This window comes from Ranitomeya variabilis, chromosome 2 (assembly GCF_051348905.1).
Source record: "Ranitomeya variabilis isolate aRanVar5 chromosome 2, aRanVar5.hap1, whole genome shotgun sequence".
Classification (NCBI taxonomy): domain Eukaryota; kingdom Metazoa; phylum Chordata; class Amphibia; order Anura; family Dendrobatidae; genus Ranitomeya; species Ranitomeya variabilis.
The window spans coordinates 209,690,924-209,706,198 of NC_135233.1; the positions used below are offsets into that span (position 1 = coordinate 209,690,924).

Genomic DNA, 15,275 nt, shown 5'->3' on the forward strand with positions numbered 1-15,275 from the left:
ATCTCGGGTCACAGATGGGTTAGCATGTCAACCAGAGATCTCCTGCAGACCTCTATGGTTGTCAATGCCGGACTCCTGTGAGCGCCAACCACCGCCCGTATGTAGCAGTTCAAATCACCACCCTTTTTCCCCATTTCAAAATGAAACAATAAAAAAAAAAAAATCAAACCTACACATATTTAGTATCACCACGATCAGAATCAACCAATCTAACAATATATTAAAAAAAAAAATGAACCCGATCACTAAACGGCGTAGCGAGAAAAAAATTAAAAACACCAGAATTACGTTTTATTGGTCGCCGTAACATTGCATTAAAATGTAATAACGGGCAATCAAAAGAACATATCTGCACCAAAATGGTATCTATAAAAACATTAGGTCGGCACGCAAAAAATAAGCCCTCATCCAACCAGAGATCCCACCAGAGATGCTACGGGTATCGGAAAATGACGCAATTTTTTTTCTTTTTTTTTTTAACATTTTGGATTTTTTTTCACCACTTAAATAAAAATAGAACCTAGACATGTTTGGTGTTTATGAACTCGTAATTACTTGGAGAATCATAGTGGCATGACAGTTTTTGCATTCGGTGAACATAGTAAAAAAAATAAAAAATAAAAAAAATAAAAGTTGTGGAATTGCATTTTGCTTTCAATTTCACCGCACTTGGAATTTTTTTCCCATTTTTGAGTACACAATATGGTAAAACCAATAATGTTGTTCAAAAGTTCAACTTGTCCTGCAAAAAATAAGCCCTCACATGGCCATATTGACTAAAAAATAAAAAGTTATGGCTCTGGGAAGAAGGGGAGTGAAAAACAAACGCAAAAACGAAAATGGGCTGCAGCGTGAAGGGGATAATCATAAGACATTATTAAGAGAGTTTTATTATGCCAGGAACTTTTCTGCTGGATCTACACCTTGTTTTCTTCAGAAAAAAAGGAGCCTTTCCAAACTAAAAAATTACAATCTCCAGATCACAAGGTAACTGGTTACAACCAAGAGTGAAAACTAGTGCAAAGTAAAGGATGGAGGTGCTCCCAATATTGACCAATTAGATTAGAACCCAATTTTTTTTTTCATAGCTCCTATGGAAAAATTCAAAATGTTTTCTCATGAACATCCCCTTTCCCATAATGATTCCTATGAGCTAGAGTGGAGAGTAACTAATTGTAACAGTCTTCCAGGCTGGAAGCATGGGCAAAATGTGGAGAAATCACAGCTAATGATTGTTGGGAGTTCCAGAAGGAAATCACATTGCCCATGAATTTAGAAAAGTGTTTGTTATTATGATAAAACCCATTTGAAAGGAATAGATCATCTGAAAATCATCAGAAAATTAACAATAGTTTAAGTCAGATGTTTGTGCTAAATATTTAAAAATAGGTAATGTCCTACTTCTTGTGGAAACCCACAAGTACAAAAGCAGCAATAGACTGACTCTGACCCTGTTTTATATCCATTCATTTAATCAGAGTGTACAAAAGTTATAGTGAAAGGAGGAGAAGGGTCAAAAGTGACATTTCCTACTGTGACTGGTGGAAAGTAAAAACTCTTCCAAAAGGGACGGAAGCATAAGTCTAAAATTGCCCCAGTAACCAGTGTGAAAATATTTGCAGTGGATTGCCGGTGGCATTTTTCTTTTAATCTATTTACTTTTGCACCTTTAATTATTTTTATATATTGTGCCCCCTATAATGTCCTTTGTGGGGGGGCATTTGAACATTGAAACTATTTAATTTTAATCTTAGTTCCCCTGTAACTGGTATATTGTCCATAGTTACAGGGACAATGATAGCAAAGCTGATTGAATTTCTTATGACCAAGCAATTCCTGCTTCCTCCCTATACATAGTGATTACATGATGGCTGTGTATGGAGGAGGAGGCGCCATCAGTGCTGAGTATACAGTATAGTATACGGTGATAGAGAAGGTAAAGAGATACGTTGTCTCTGTCTTTTCTACAGGAACTCTGTCTCTGGCAGCTGGATCCCCGCTTTTGCAGCTACATGGTTGCATGTAACTACTCTACTATGCAGTGACGCTTTAGAACATCACTACAGAGTAGGAGAAGGTCCATCCGAACTATTAAATGGGTGTTGCGGAAGCCGTTAATAAAAAAAAACAATCACAAATAAATAATTTGGTTTGGTTTCTGACGTCTTAAACCTCATTTTCTGTGCATCCAGGTAACGTTTTCTTTGATACCAATTTGGAGTACAAACGACATTCTGATGTATTTTGCATTACGGCTGATTGATGAGTGTACCAGCAGAAAGATACCCAGCAGATTAATTAATAAACGCAAATTAATGATTAGTTGGAGTAGTCCAAGTGCTAATTTATTCCAAATTAGCACTTGGACTAATCTTACAAAAAGAAAATAAGATAGCGATGATATAACATAATGAATACAAACAAAAACAAAGGACAAAAAAAATCTATTCAATAAAGAAAAAGGTATTTTCGAATTGAAATGACGACGTTCATCCACTAGAGCATGTCTTCCTTTCATTAACAACCTCCTTGACTACATCATTATCATATTAGTGATGTTGCTGAGATAAAGGGAAGAGTAAGCATCTGCTGCACGATGAGCACAGCAAAATTAATTTCGGGAAGAAATAAAAATTCATATAATTAATATTTTAATTGCCTGCATTTGATTTGCACTTGGAGGAGTGGTTCTTTAACTTCCCGAAATGAAGATATTTCAGGGCATACCAAGTCTCAAGACATTAGCCTGTATGTAATAATTCATCATTACGATTAAAATTACTACTGACAGGAGCAGCAGTTTAGTCTCAATTTCCAGGGATAAATGAGAAATGAAATAGTCTTCGAGGAAAGGGATTCACAACTTCTATGTGAGGTTTAGGAACACTTTATATTTGCAGGTTATGGAGAGCCATCGCATATAGCGGAGACTCTAGAACTCGGAGATGGTCGAAGTTTAGAAACTATGGCACAATTCTCTGCATATGTAACACAAGGACGATGCAGGTCACGATGCAGAGCCGTGAGGTCCGCACTGCCTTTTGATGCTTGAGTACTGGTAACAAAAGTCCCCTTTTTGGTTCGAGCAGTTGCACTAAAAATATACAACGCTGCACAGGCTTTTCTCATGAAAACGGTCCTTTTTTCCTTACTAGAGCCGATTTTGGGAATTAAAGGGAGGTCTGTGCTTTAATGTGCTTCTCATAAAAATTCATTGTATGCTAGTAAGGGTGTGATCTGATCCTCCTGCTATAGAGTATCTTACTCTAAAGGCCCACATAACAATGCTTTGGTCGGAAGTCGTCTAGGCATTCTCTGCCATACACAGGTGCGCTCATTCTAGGCATTCATTTTTTTATGCTGCCAGACATATTTGGCGGTGGCTTATTTTGGGAGAAAACAAAAGGATTATCAATCCAAAATCAGACAGGACGGCACTTCAGCCCCTCCGACAACCAATTGTCTGATGCTCCCATCCACATTAGAGTGTTGGCCGAATCCATCATTATCAGCAGGTGTGGCTGACCTTACTTTAACAGCATGTGGGGCTTAGAACTACTCCATTTACAGTGCAGAATGAGGCTTTCTATGATTCATTCTCCATAAACATTACATACCTGAATGATGGATCGGTCGATCAATCAGTCGGGAGCTATCCAGCCCGACTTTCCCATACACAGGAGTTGTCTGTCAGGAACTCCTGTGCTCTCTATAAGACTGCCACACATGTCTAGAGGCGACCTTGCCTCTTACAGAACCAAAAGATTGGCAGTCTGAAATTGGACATGCTGGATCGTTATCTCCCCTTACAATCATATGACGGGTGCACTGACACACATTAGATGGTCGGTCAAACCCATCAATATCAGCAGGTTTGGTTGACATTATCTAATGTGAATGGGGGACCTTCAGGTTATTTTACACATGTTTATGTCAATTGCTTAACCTGCATAAAAAGCAAGGTCTTGCTCCCCTTACCATTGCTAAAAGGTCCTCTTTATGCTGCATTTATACTTAAAGATTATCGTGAACGAGTATTCTTAAGATCGCTCATTTCACGACAACCTTTTAGTGTAAACAAGCTGCCGATCACCCGATGAAGGAGCAAAAAGCTTGATCATCTGGAGTAATGATGTTTGGCGCAGCGCACAAAAATCATCATTCTCGGCAGCGAATCTTCCTATGTAAACAGATCTCAGACTGCCAAGAACAATGGCAGCCCACGCGATCTAAACGATCCACTACATTTCATTCATTACGCACAGCCTGCCTGTGTAAACAAGTTATTGAGTGACCCCCCCACCCGTCAGTAAATGTTTACCGATTGGCAGTCATTTAGTGCAGCTAGTTGGTCCTTGTAAATGGACCCTTACTTTAAAGAGAACTTGTCACCCCCCTCCGGGAATTTTTAAGTAAAAGAACCACCTTCAGCAGCACTAAGGCTGAATTCTGTGAAGGTGGCTGTTATGCTTAGTATCCATAGGAATGCTGAAATAATCACTTTTATAAATTGCCCGCCATACCTCTATTGTGTCCCGGAGGTATGTCTTCTCCCCCGGTGTCAGCCACCTCCGAGACGTCAATCATCTCCCTCTTGCGTCTGTGCACCGCCTCCTGTGTTCAAAATACCTGCCCGGCACCTGCGCTCTGCCAACATTTCTCGCTTGATGTAAGTTCACAGGCAGCACACACGGCGCATGCCCGAGAACTGTTGGCAGAGCGCAGGCACCGGGCAGGTATTTTGAACACAGGAGGTGGTGCACAGACACAAGAGGGAGATGATTGACATCTCGGAGGTGGCCGACACCGGGGGGAGAAGACATACCTCCGGGACACAATAGAGGTATGGCGGGCAATTTATAAAAGTGATTATTTCAGCATTCCTATGGATACTAATAGTGATGAGCGAGTGTACTCGTTGCTCGGGTTTTCCTGAGCACGCTCGGGTGGTCTCCGAGTATTTATGGCTGCTCAGAGATTACGTTTTCATCGCATCAGCAGCATGATATACAGCTATTAGCCAGCTTGATTACATGTGGGGATTACCTAGCAACCAGGCAGCCCCCACATGTACTCAGGCTGGCTAATAGCTGTAAATCATTCAGCTGCAGTGCTGAAAACTAAATCTCCGAATATTAACAAATACTTGGAGGTCCCCCGAGCGTGCTCAGGAAAACCCGAGCAACGAGTATACTCGCTCATCACTAGATACTAACTATAAGAGCCACCTTCACAGAATGCAGCCTTAGTGCTGCTGAAGGTGGCTCTTTTACTTAAAAACGCCCTGGGGGAGGGGGATGACAGGTTCCCTTTAATTCCGGAGTTATTTTGACTTTTCTAATGAAAAGTATTGGTCTGTGCAAGTAATAGGCAATCCCTGCATGTGTTGTGGCTATCTAACAACGGCGATACATGCAGTCACAGGGACGCGGAACATATTTTTCGAGCACGCCGAAGACACTCTGTTACCACACAAGCATGCTCGGATAACACCTTATCCAAGGACAGTCACTCATCACTAATAGTTATGATTAAGTCTTGTATGGACTTGAAACGCGTCAACTCGGTGTCTTGTACACTCAGGATGCGTTTAATCTCTCTCCTTTTTTTTAACAATTTTTCAATTAATGCTAAATCATATTCCTTAGTTATTCTAGCTCAGTATTTCCCAAGCTCCAGTCCTCAGCCCCCAACAGGTCATGTTTTCATGATTTCCACAGTGTTGCACAGGTGAGAGAATTCCTGATGCCTTGACGATAATTCCATCCCCCATGCAAAACTAAGGAAATCCTTAAAACATGAACAGTTGATGGGCCGTGAGGACTGGAGTTTGGGAAACACTGATCTAGCATAATGCACAACCCCGCGAAGGCAACAGGGAATTTACCCCTATAATGACATATTAAGTAAAATATAATACAATGTTCATAACAAAATTTCTACAAAGAATCAACCTAAAAACACAAGCATCGATGGGCACAATGGACTCCTGCATCATTCCCAATGCTTGGTATGAATATAGATCTTTTTTTATTTCCCTGGGTTATTTACTTCTGTGAAACAAAAGTGGCAAACACACAGAACCTACACCCTAAAGTGAAGCAGAATGCAGTTAAATCCTTCCATTGGCAGCGGGCTACTTTTATTTATTTATGTATTTTTTTTTTTACTAGCCTTCATGCTCTATAACATGTCAGATGTTTTTCATTGGCTTTGAAAACAGTCTGGGAACATTTTATAAAAAGTTTTATAGTTTATATGGAAAATAATCCCACTGAAAAAAAAAAAACCTTTTGTATCAAATGCTTATTCCAGTATCAACATTATATCATAATTTAGGTTAGGGCGACTTAGGTCTCTTTGAATTCCACAAAAGACCTAACAACTAAGAAATAAAAACTGATCTTTAAGGAAAACGTTGGTTTACGATGAAAACACAGCCAAGCATTGTAATTGTTCACGAGAGAGACCTTAAAACACCCAAATGAAGGATTTTTCATATGTCCTGTTTTCTAACCGAGTGTCACATACAGTTGTGCTCAAAAGTTTACATACCTCGGCAAAATTTTTGCTTTCTTGGCCTTTTTTAAGAGAATATGAACGGTAACACCAAAACTTTTTCTCCACTCATGGTTAGTGGTTGGGTGAAGCTATTTATTGTCAAACTACTGTTTTTTCTCTTTTTAAATCATAATGACAACCCAAAACATCCAAATGACACTGATCACTTGTGACCTGTTTGCTTGTAATCAGTGTGTGTGCATAAATGCTGAGTGAGTTTCTGGGATCCAGACAGACTTTTGCATGTTTCATGCAGCCACTGACATTTCTGCATTGTGAGTCATGCAGAAAGCAAAAGAATTGTCAACGGATCTATGGAAAAAGGTAGTTGAACTGTATAAAACAGGAAAGGGATACAAAAAGATATCCAAGGAATTGATAATGCCAGTCAGCAGCGTTCAAACTGTGATTAACAAATGGAAAATCAGGGGCGCAGTAAAAACAAAACCACAGTCAGGTAGACCAACAAAGTTGTCATCCACAACTGCCAGGAAAATTGTTCGGGATGCAAAGAAAAACCCACAAATAACATCAGCTGAAATACAGGACTCTCTGAAAACTAGCGGTGTGGCTGGTTCAAGATGCACAATAAGGAGGCACCTGAAGAAAAATGGGCTGCATGGTCGAGTCGCCAGATGAAAGCCATTACTGCGCAAATGCCACAAAGTATCTCGCCTACAATACGCAAAAGAACACAGAGACAAGCCTCAAAACTTCTGGGACAGGGCAATCTGGAGTGATGAGACCAAAGTTGAACATTTTGGCAACAATCATAAACTTTACATTTGGAGAGAAGTCAACAAGGCCAATGATGAAAGGAACATCATTCCTACTGTAAAGCAGGGAGGTGGATCACTGATGTTTTGAGGATGTGTGATATACAAAGGCACAGGAAACTTGGTCAAAGTGGAAGGAAAGAAGAATGCAGCACGTTATCAGCAAATACTGGAGGCAAATTTGCTCTCATCAGCCCTGAAGCTGTGCATGAGATGTACTTGGATGTTACAACATGACAATGATTCAAAACAAAAGGCCAAGTTGACCTTTCATTAGATACAGCAGAATAAAGTGAAGGTTCTGGAGTGGTCATCTTAGTCTCCTGACCTCAATATCATTGAGCCACTCTCGGGAAATCTCTAACAGGCAGTTCATGCTAGACGGCCCAGGAATTTACAGGAACTGGAAGCTTTTTGCCAAGGAGAGTGGGCAGCTTTACCATCTGAGAAAGTAAAAAACCTCATCCACAACTACCATAAAAGACTTCAAGCTGTCATTGATGTTAGAAGGGGCAATACACGGTATTAAGAAAGGGGGTATGTGAACTTTTGATCAAGGTCATTTGGATGTTTTGGGTTGTCATTATGATTTAAAAAGAGAAAACACAGTAGTTTGACAATAAATGGTTTCACCCAACCACTAACCATGAGTGGAGAAAAAGTTTTGGTGTTATCATTCATATTCTTGTGAAAAAAGGCCAAGAAAGCAAAAATTCTGCGGAAATACGTATATTTTTTAGCACAACTGTATGTTAGAGTAGTCGTCTATCAAAAGGCATTTCGCTATATGTGATGCTCCAGGAAAATCTCCCCAAATGGAGGAGACCAGAGGTGTAATTCCACAAATCGCAGAAGTTCTAATATGGTATATTAATGGAATGGCACCTGCACTTCTAAGGGTATGTTTCCACGGTCAGTAAACGCAGCGTCCAACCCACAGTGTCCAGAAATTACAGCATAGTAGATGGGATTTCAAGAAATCTCATGTCCATTACGTCCAGAGACGCCCGAGGCTTACCTGCGGAGAAGGACATGCGGCGCGTCTTTCCAGACCACAGCATGTCAATTTCTCTTGTGGAAATGCTCAGTCTCCGCAAGATAAATCTCACCTGTACAATGTATTGGATGCAGTGAATTTGCACGGTTCAATGAGCACATGCAGAATCACCTGTGGTTAAAAGTTGGCAGCGCTTTGGAAGCAGTGGACATGTGCGGAGTCCAAAGTGCTGCCAATTACTGACTTTGTGCACATACCCTATAAGTAACGAAAAAATGGCTGCCAATTTCCAGCAATGTGGTTGGTGATTTATTTAAGTGGGCAGGGAGGGTGGCCGACAGGAGGATTTTTTGACTTGATGGTAGCGTAAAAATACAGATTACTCAGCGGTTCCATGATGACAAGATTCAGTTTTTTATTTTTTGCTAAACCATGAGTGCTGAATCCCAATTTTTTATTCCTATATATTTTGGCAAGTATATGGATTAGTTGCTGGGAGGCCTGTTCTGATTGCATGTGCTGTTCCATTTTCTTCTATCTATCTAAGGTAGATAGATAGATAGATAGATAGATAGATAGATAGATAGATAGATAGATAGATAGATAGATAGATAGATAATAGATATATAAATAATAGATACGAAAGATGATAGATAATATATATAGATAGATAGAAGATAGATGATAGATACAATAGATAATAGATAGACGATAGAAAGATGATAGATAATAGATAGATATTAGATGATAGATAGATGATAGATACAATAGATAGACGATATATAGATGATAGATAGATGATAGATAATTATTCTTCTTATTTATTATTATAGCGCCATTTATTCCATGGCGCTTTACATGTGAGGAGGGGTATACATAATAAAAAGTACAATAATGATGAACAATACAAGTCACAACTGGTACAGGAGGAGAGAGGACCCTGCCCGCAAGGGCTCACAGCCTACAGGGGATGGGTGAGGATACAGTAGGTGAGGATAGAGCTGGTCTTGCAGTGGATCAGTGGTTACTGCAGGTTGTAGGCTTGCCGGAAGAGGTAGGTCTTCAGGTTCCTTTGGAAGGTTTTGATGGTAGGTGAGAGTCTGATGTGTTGTGGTAGAGAGTTCCAGAGTAGGGGTGATGTGCGGTAGAAATCTAGTATGTGATTGTAGGAAGAGGAGATAAGAGGGGAGTAGAAAAGGAGATCTTGTGAGGATCGGAGGTTGCGTGCAGGTAAGCACCGGGAGACGAGGTCACAGATGTATGGAGCAGACAGGTTGTGGATGGCTTTGTATGTCATGGTTAGGCTTTTGTACTGGAGTCCCTAGGTAATGGGGAGCCAGTGAAGGGATTGGCAGCGGGAAGAGGTTGGGGAATAGCGGGAGGACAGGTGGATTAGTCGGGCAGCTGAGTTTAGAATAGATTGGAGGGGTGCGAGAGTGTTAGAGGGGAGGCCACAGAGCAGGAGGTTATAGTAGTCGCCTGAGGCGGGAGATGATGAGGGCATGGACTAGGGTTTTTGCAGATTCTTGGTGTAGTAATGTGCGGATCCGTTAAATATTTTTGAGTTGAAGGCGGCAGGAAGTGGAAAGGGCTTGGATATGTGGTTTGAAGGAGAGATCAGTGCCAAGGATTACCCCGAGGCAGCGAGCTTGTGGGACTGGGGAGAGTGGGCAGCCATTTACTGTAATGGATAGATAGATAGATAGATAGATAGATAGATAGATAGATAGATAGATAGATAGATAGATAGATAGATAGATAGATAGATAGATAGATAGATAGATAGATAGATAGATAGTCTCAGAAAATGGCGACTTTTTTTCTTTAACCACAAAAAAAGAAAAATTTGTAAATTTGTTATCGCCATGATTGTACCGACCCAGAGAATCGTGTCACCAGGTCATTTTTACCGCAGAATGAACGTCATAAAAAGGGGAAAAAAAACAAACAGCAAAATTGTTTTTTTCAATCATTTCACTGCACTGTGAATTATTTTTCAATTTTTTCAGATTTTATGGTAAAATGAACAAAAATGTAAAATGGCTGCATTGGGAAGGGGTTCATAGGAGCGCTCCAGCACTTGGGACCGTGGGATGCATTTATGGGGAAACTGACACTTCACAGCACAGGTATAACATATGATATATCAGTTGTGTTTTCACATTTCAAGGCAGATTACAGGAATAAAGACCAATAAAGGGGACATTTACCTCAGAAACCATTAATATCAGCACCATTCACCACAAGGAGAGAACTACCTGTGTCATCATTCACCTCAGGAGTATTTCCCGCCTAGAAATAACACAGCATCTGAGGAAAGTCGGCAGTTTTCACAATGATTGCTGGGAGTCGTAGTTTAATAATAATTTCTGCGCATTAGATAACAGCAGACATGAACTACAGTTCCCAGAAATCCATGCGCCACAAATGTTTCTGGGAACCGTTGTCCAGAGAATTAGGTAACAAACGCTAGACAGGGACAGTTACACTACAAATCCCAGAAATCATTGCGTGATCAATTCTAGGCATGAAATAGAGGTTGTTGATGAGGAGAGCTCTCTTACATGAGAGGAGGATGGGGTGCATAATATGAGTGACTGCTGGGGCTTGTAGTTCCCCTGTAGCTAAGGAGCCATTCTCCTCAGATTATATAGATTATGTGGTCAGCTCTCAGCATCATCTACTATATAATTGTCTAAGGGGTACTTCCGTCTGTCTGTCACGGATATTCATTGGTCGCGGCCTCTGTCTGTCACGGAAATCCAACTCGCTGATTGGTCGCGGCAAAACAGCCACGACCAATCAGCGACAGGCACAGTCTGGCGCCAAAATGGCCGCTCCTTCCTCCCCGCAGTCAGTGTTTACACAGGGTTAATGGCAGCGCTAACGGACCGCGTTATGCCACGATGTAACACACTCCATTAACGCTGCTATTAACCCTGTGTGAACACATTTTTACTATTGATGCTGCATCAATAGTAAAAAGATCTAATGTTAAAAATAATTTAAAAAAAAAAAAAAATTATTATATACTCACCTTCCGCCGCCTTTCCTGCTCCTCGCAACGCTCCGGTGACCGCTCCATGCAAGCGGCAGGTTCCGGTGCCAAGGATGGTATGCAAGAAAGACCTGCCATGATGTCACGATCATGTGACCGCGACGTCATCACAGGGCCTGCACTCATACCAACCCTGGGACCAGAAGCTGCCGCGTGCACAGCACACAGGGGCAGGACTTCAACGGGCCTTCGGAAGGTGAGTATATGTTTATTTTTTATTTTAAGTCTGTATACTACGTGGCTCTGTGCTGTATACTCCGTCGCTGTGCAATATACTACGTGGCTGGGCAATATACTACGTGGCTGGGCAATATACTACGTGGCTGGGCAATATACTACGTGGCTGGGCAATATACTACGTGGCTGGGCAATATACTACGTGGCTGGGCAATATACTACGTGACTGGGCAATATACTATGTGACTGGTCAATATACTACGTGACTGGGCAATATACTACGTGACTGGGCAATATACTACGTGACTGGGCAATATGGCTGGGCAATATACTACGTGACTGGGCAATATACTACGTGGCTGGGCAATATACTACGTGACTAGGCGCAATATACTACGTGGACATGCATATTCTAGAATACCCGATGCGTTAGAATCGGGCCACCATCTAGTGAATGTATAAATGTCACCATTATTATTAAGCACATTCGCTGTCGAAGGCGCCATCACATTTCTCTGACATGATGCGTTTTTATTTCTCTTCTAATGATATTTCTCCATCTTTCGATAACTCCGCTGTGCTGGTTCAACATAGTTGTTTTTCCACACGGACTGATGGTGGAAAAAAAAAAATCTTAACATACCCTTTTCTAGTCTGTTTTAGGAAACAACAGCATCAGCACCCGTCTGCAACACTAATGGCACCCAAGACTAGACCGATGTTTCACTGCAGACTCTGAACTCCGTGTTAGATTTACCTTTTGGGGATTTAGAGCCACTGACCTAAAGGGTTTATCAGAGTTTAAATTGAAAGGATCTAAAAAAATTTGTTCAACAAAACATCTGAACTCCTGGTTTATGAATAGGGCTGAGCCACAATGCTGGACACCAAACTACATAAGAGTGGTATTCGCCTTGGAAGAAAAAGACCCCTGTAACAGGAATCTGTCAGCAGGTTTTGTTCTGTATTTGGTATTCTTTAGGCTGTGTGTATTCGTATTATTTGGTTGGTAATATTTACTGTAGTCTCTGAATATCCGTATTATTGGGACACAGCATGTTAGCATTAGTTGTCTGGGATTTTTTGGAGGGTACATACTATTTGAGCACCATATGTTGCTATTATTTGTACCCTGTATTTTGATAATATATTATTATTAATTATTACTAGATGGTGGCCCGATTCTAACGCATCGGGTATTCTAGAATATGTATGTCCACGTAGTATATTGCACATCTCACGTAGTATGTTGCCCAGCCACGTAGTATATTGCCCAGCCACGTAATATATTGCCCAGTTACGTAGTATATTGCCCAGCGACGTAGTATATTGCCCTGCGACGTAGTATATTGCCCAGCGACGTAGTATATTGCCCAGCGACGTAGTATATTGCCCAGCGACGTAGTATATTGCCCTGCAACGTAGTATATTGCCCAGCGACGTAGTATATTGCCCAGCGACGTAGTATATTGCCCAGTGACGTAGTATATTGCCCAGCCACGTAGTATATTGCCCAGCCACGTAGTATATTGCCCAGCGACGTTGTATATTGCCCAGTGACGTTGTATATTGCCCAGTGACGTTGTATATTGCCCAGTGACGTTGTATATTGCCCAGCGACGTAGTATATTGCCCAGCGACATAGTATATTGCCCAGCCACGTTGTATATTGCACAGCGACGTAGTATATTGCACAGCGACGTAGTATATTGCACAGCGACGTAGTATATTGCCCAGCGACGTTGTATATTGCCCAGTGACGTAGTATATTGCCCAGTGACGTAGTATACAGCACAGAGCCACGTAATATACAGCACAGAGCCACGTAATATATTGGGCAGTCACGTAGTATATTGCCCAGCTACGTAGTATATTATCCTGGCCACGTATGTCACAGGTTAAAAAAATGAAAAAATAAACATATACTCACCTTCCGCAGGCGTGTTGTAGTTCTGTCGCCTGTGTGGGGTGCAGGCGGCAGCTTCCAGTCCCAGGGTGTGATGACATCGCGGTCACGTGACCGTGACGTCATGGCAGGTCCTTCTCGCGCAGTACCTCTGATGACGTCGCGGTCACATGACCGTGTCGGGGTCACATGACCGTGACGTCACGGCAGGTCCTTCTCGCGCAGGAGTGCAGGACTTGTGATGACGTCGCGGTCACATGACCGTGACGTCATGGAAGGTCCTTCTCCCAGAACATCCTTGCCACCGGAACCTGCCGCTTGCATGGACCGGCCGGAGCATCGCGAGGAGCGGGAAAGGCGGCAGAAGGTGAGTATATAATGATTTTTTATTTTTTAAATTATTTGTAACATTAGATGTTTTTACTATTGACGCTGCATAGGCCGCGTCAATAATAAAAACTTGGTCACACAGGGTTAATAGCGGCGGTAACGGAGTGAGTTACCCGCGGCATAACGCGGTCCGTTACTGCTGGCATTAACCCTGTGTGAGCCGTGACTGCGCGGAGTATGGAGCGGGGGCACTGACTGCAGGGAGTAGGGAGGGACTAATCGGACTGTGGCCGTCGCTGATTGGTCGCAGCAGCCATAACAGGCAGCTGGCGCGACGTATCAGCGACTTGGATTCCATGACAGAGGCCGCGACCAATGAATATCCGTGACAGACAGACAGAAAGACAGAAGGACAGACAGACGGAAGTGACCCTTAGACAATTATATATATACTAGATTGTGGCCCGATTCTAACGCATCGGGTATTCTAGAATATGCATGTCCCCGTAGTATATGGACAATGATGATTCCAGAATTCGCGGCAGACTGTGCCCGTCGCTGATTGGTCGAGGCAACCTTTATGACATCATCGTCACCATGGCAACCATTATGACATCTACGTCGATACTGTGCCCGTCGCTGATTGGTCGAGGCGAATTCGCGGCAGACTGTGCCCGTCGCTGATTGGTCGAGGCAACCTTTATGACATCATCGTCGCCATGCTGTGCCCGTCGCTGATTGGTCGAGACCGCCAGACAGGCAGCTGGCGCGACCAATCAGCGACTTGGATTCCATGACAGACAGAGGCCACGACCAATGAATATCCGTGACAGATAGACAGAAAGACAGAAGGACAGACAGACGGAAGTGACGCTTAGACAATTATATATATAGATTATAGCACCATTTATTCCATGGGCTTTACATGTGAGGAGGGGTATACATACTAAAAACAAGTACAATAATCTTGAACAATACACAAGTCACAACTGGTACAGGAAGAGAGAGGACCCTGCCCACGAGGGCTCACAGTCTATTAGCCTTGTATAGTGGTTTTGTTCTGTATTATTTGGGCAGTGTATTTACTCTGAGAGCAGCATGATGTAGGGACAGGGAGACTGATTCCAGTGACGTATCGCTTTCTCAGCAGCTTGCTGTAGTTTCAATACAATTAGTGTTTTATCAGCAGGAGACTCACTAGAGGACTAAGTGCCAAGTGCCAGACAGTCCAGCTAATCCGTGTAACCCCGCCCCACCAGTACTGATTGGCAGCTTTCTGACAGTGTGCACAGGAAGCTGACAATCAGTGGTGTGGGCGGGGTTATATACGGCATCGCTACATCTACAGCAGAGAAAACAGGGATTCTATCAAAACTGCACCAAGCAGCCCAGTAAGTGTCACATCACTGGAATCAGGGTCTATGCCCCGTCATCATGCTGCTCTCAGATTGTACGTGCTGACATATTCTC

The 15,275-nt window shown here is 42.3% G+C and overlaps 1 protein-coding gene across 6 annotated transcripts in view; it reads right to left on the reverse strand.

The window, feature by feature from the left end:
- Positions 1-15,275, reverse strand: part of DENND1A (DENN domain containing 1A) — an 851,690-nt gene that overhangs the window by 676,566 nt on the left and 159,849 nt on the right. The window contains exon 1 of one of the 6 annotated variants that reach the window (XM_077283535.1): positions 4,524-4,632. The exons of the other annotated variants lie outside the window; for them this stretch is intronic. Coding sequence (XP_077139650.1) covers positions 4,524-4,587 — 64 coding nt within the window. The 5' untranslated portion in view covers positions 4,588-4,632. Of the gene's footprint in view, positions 1-4,523; positions 4,633-15,275 lie in introns of those variants that run through there. 6 annotated transcript variants of the gene reach the window in all.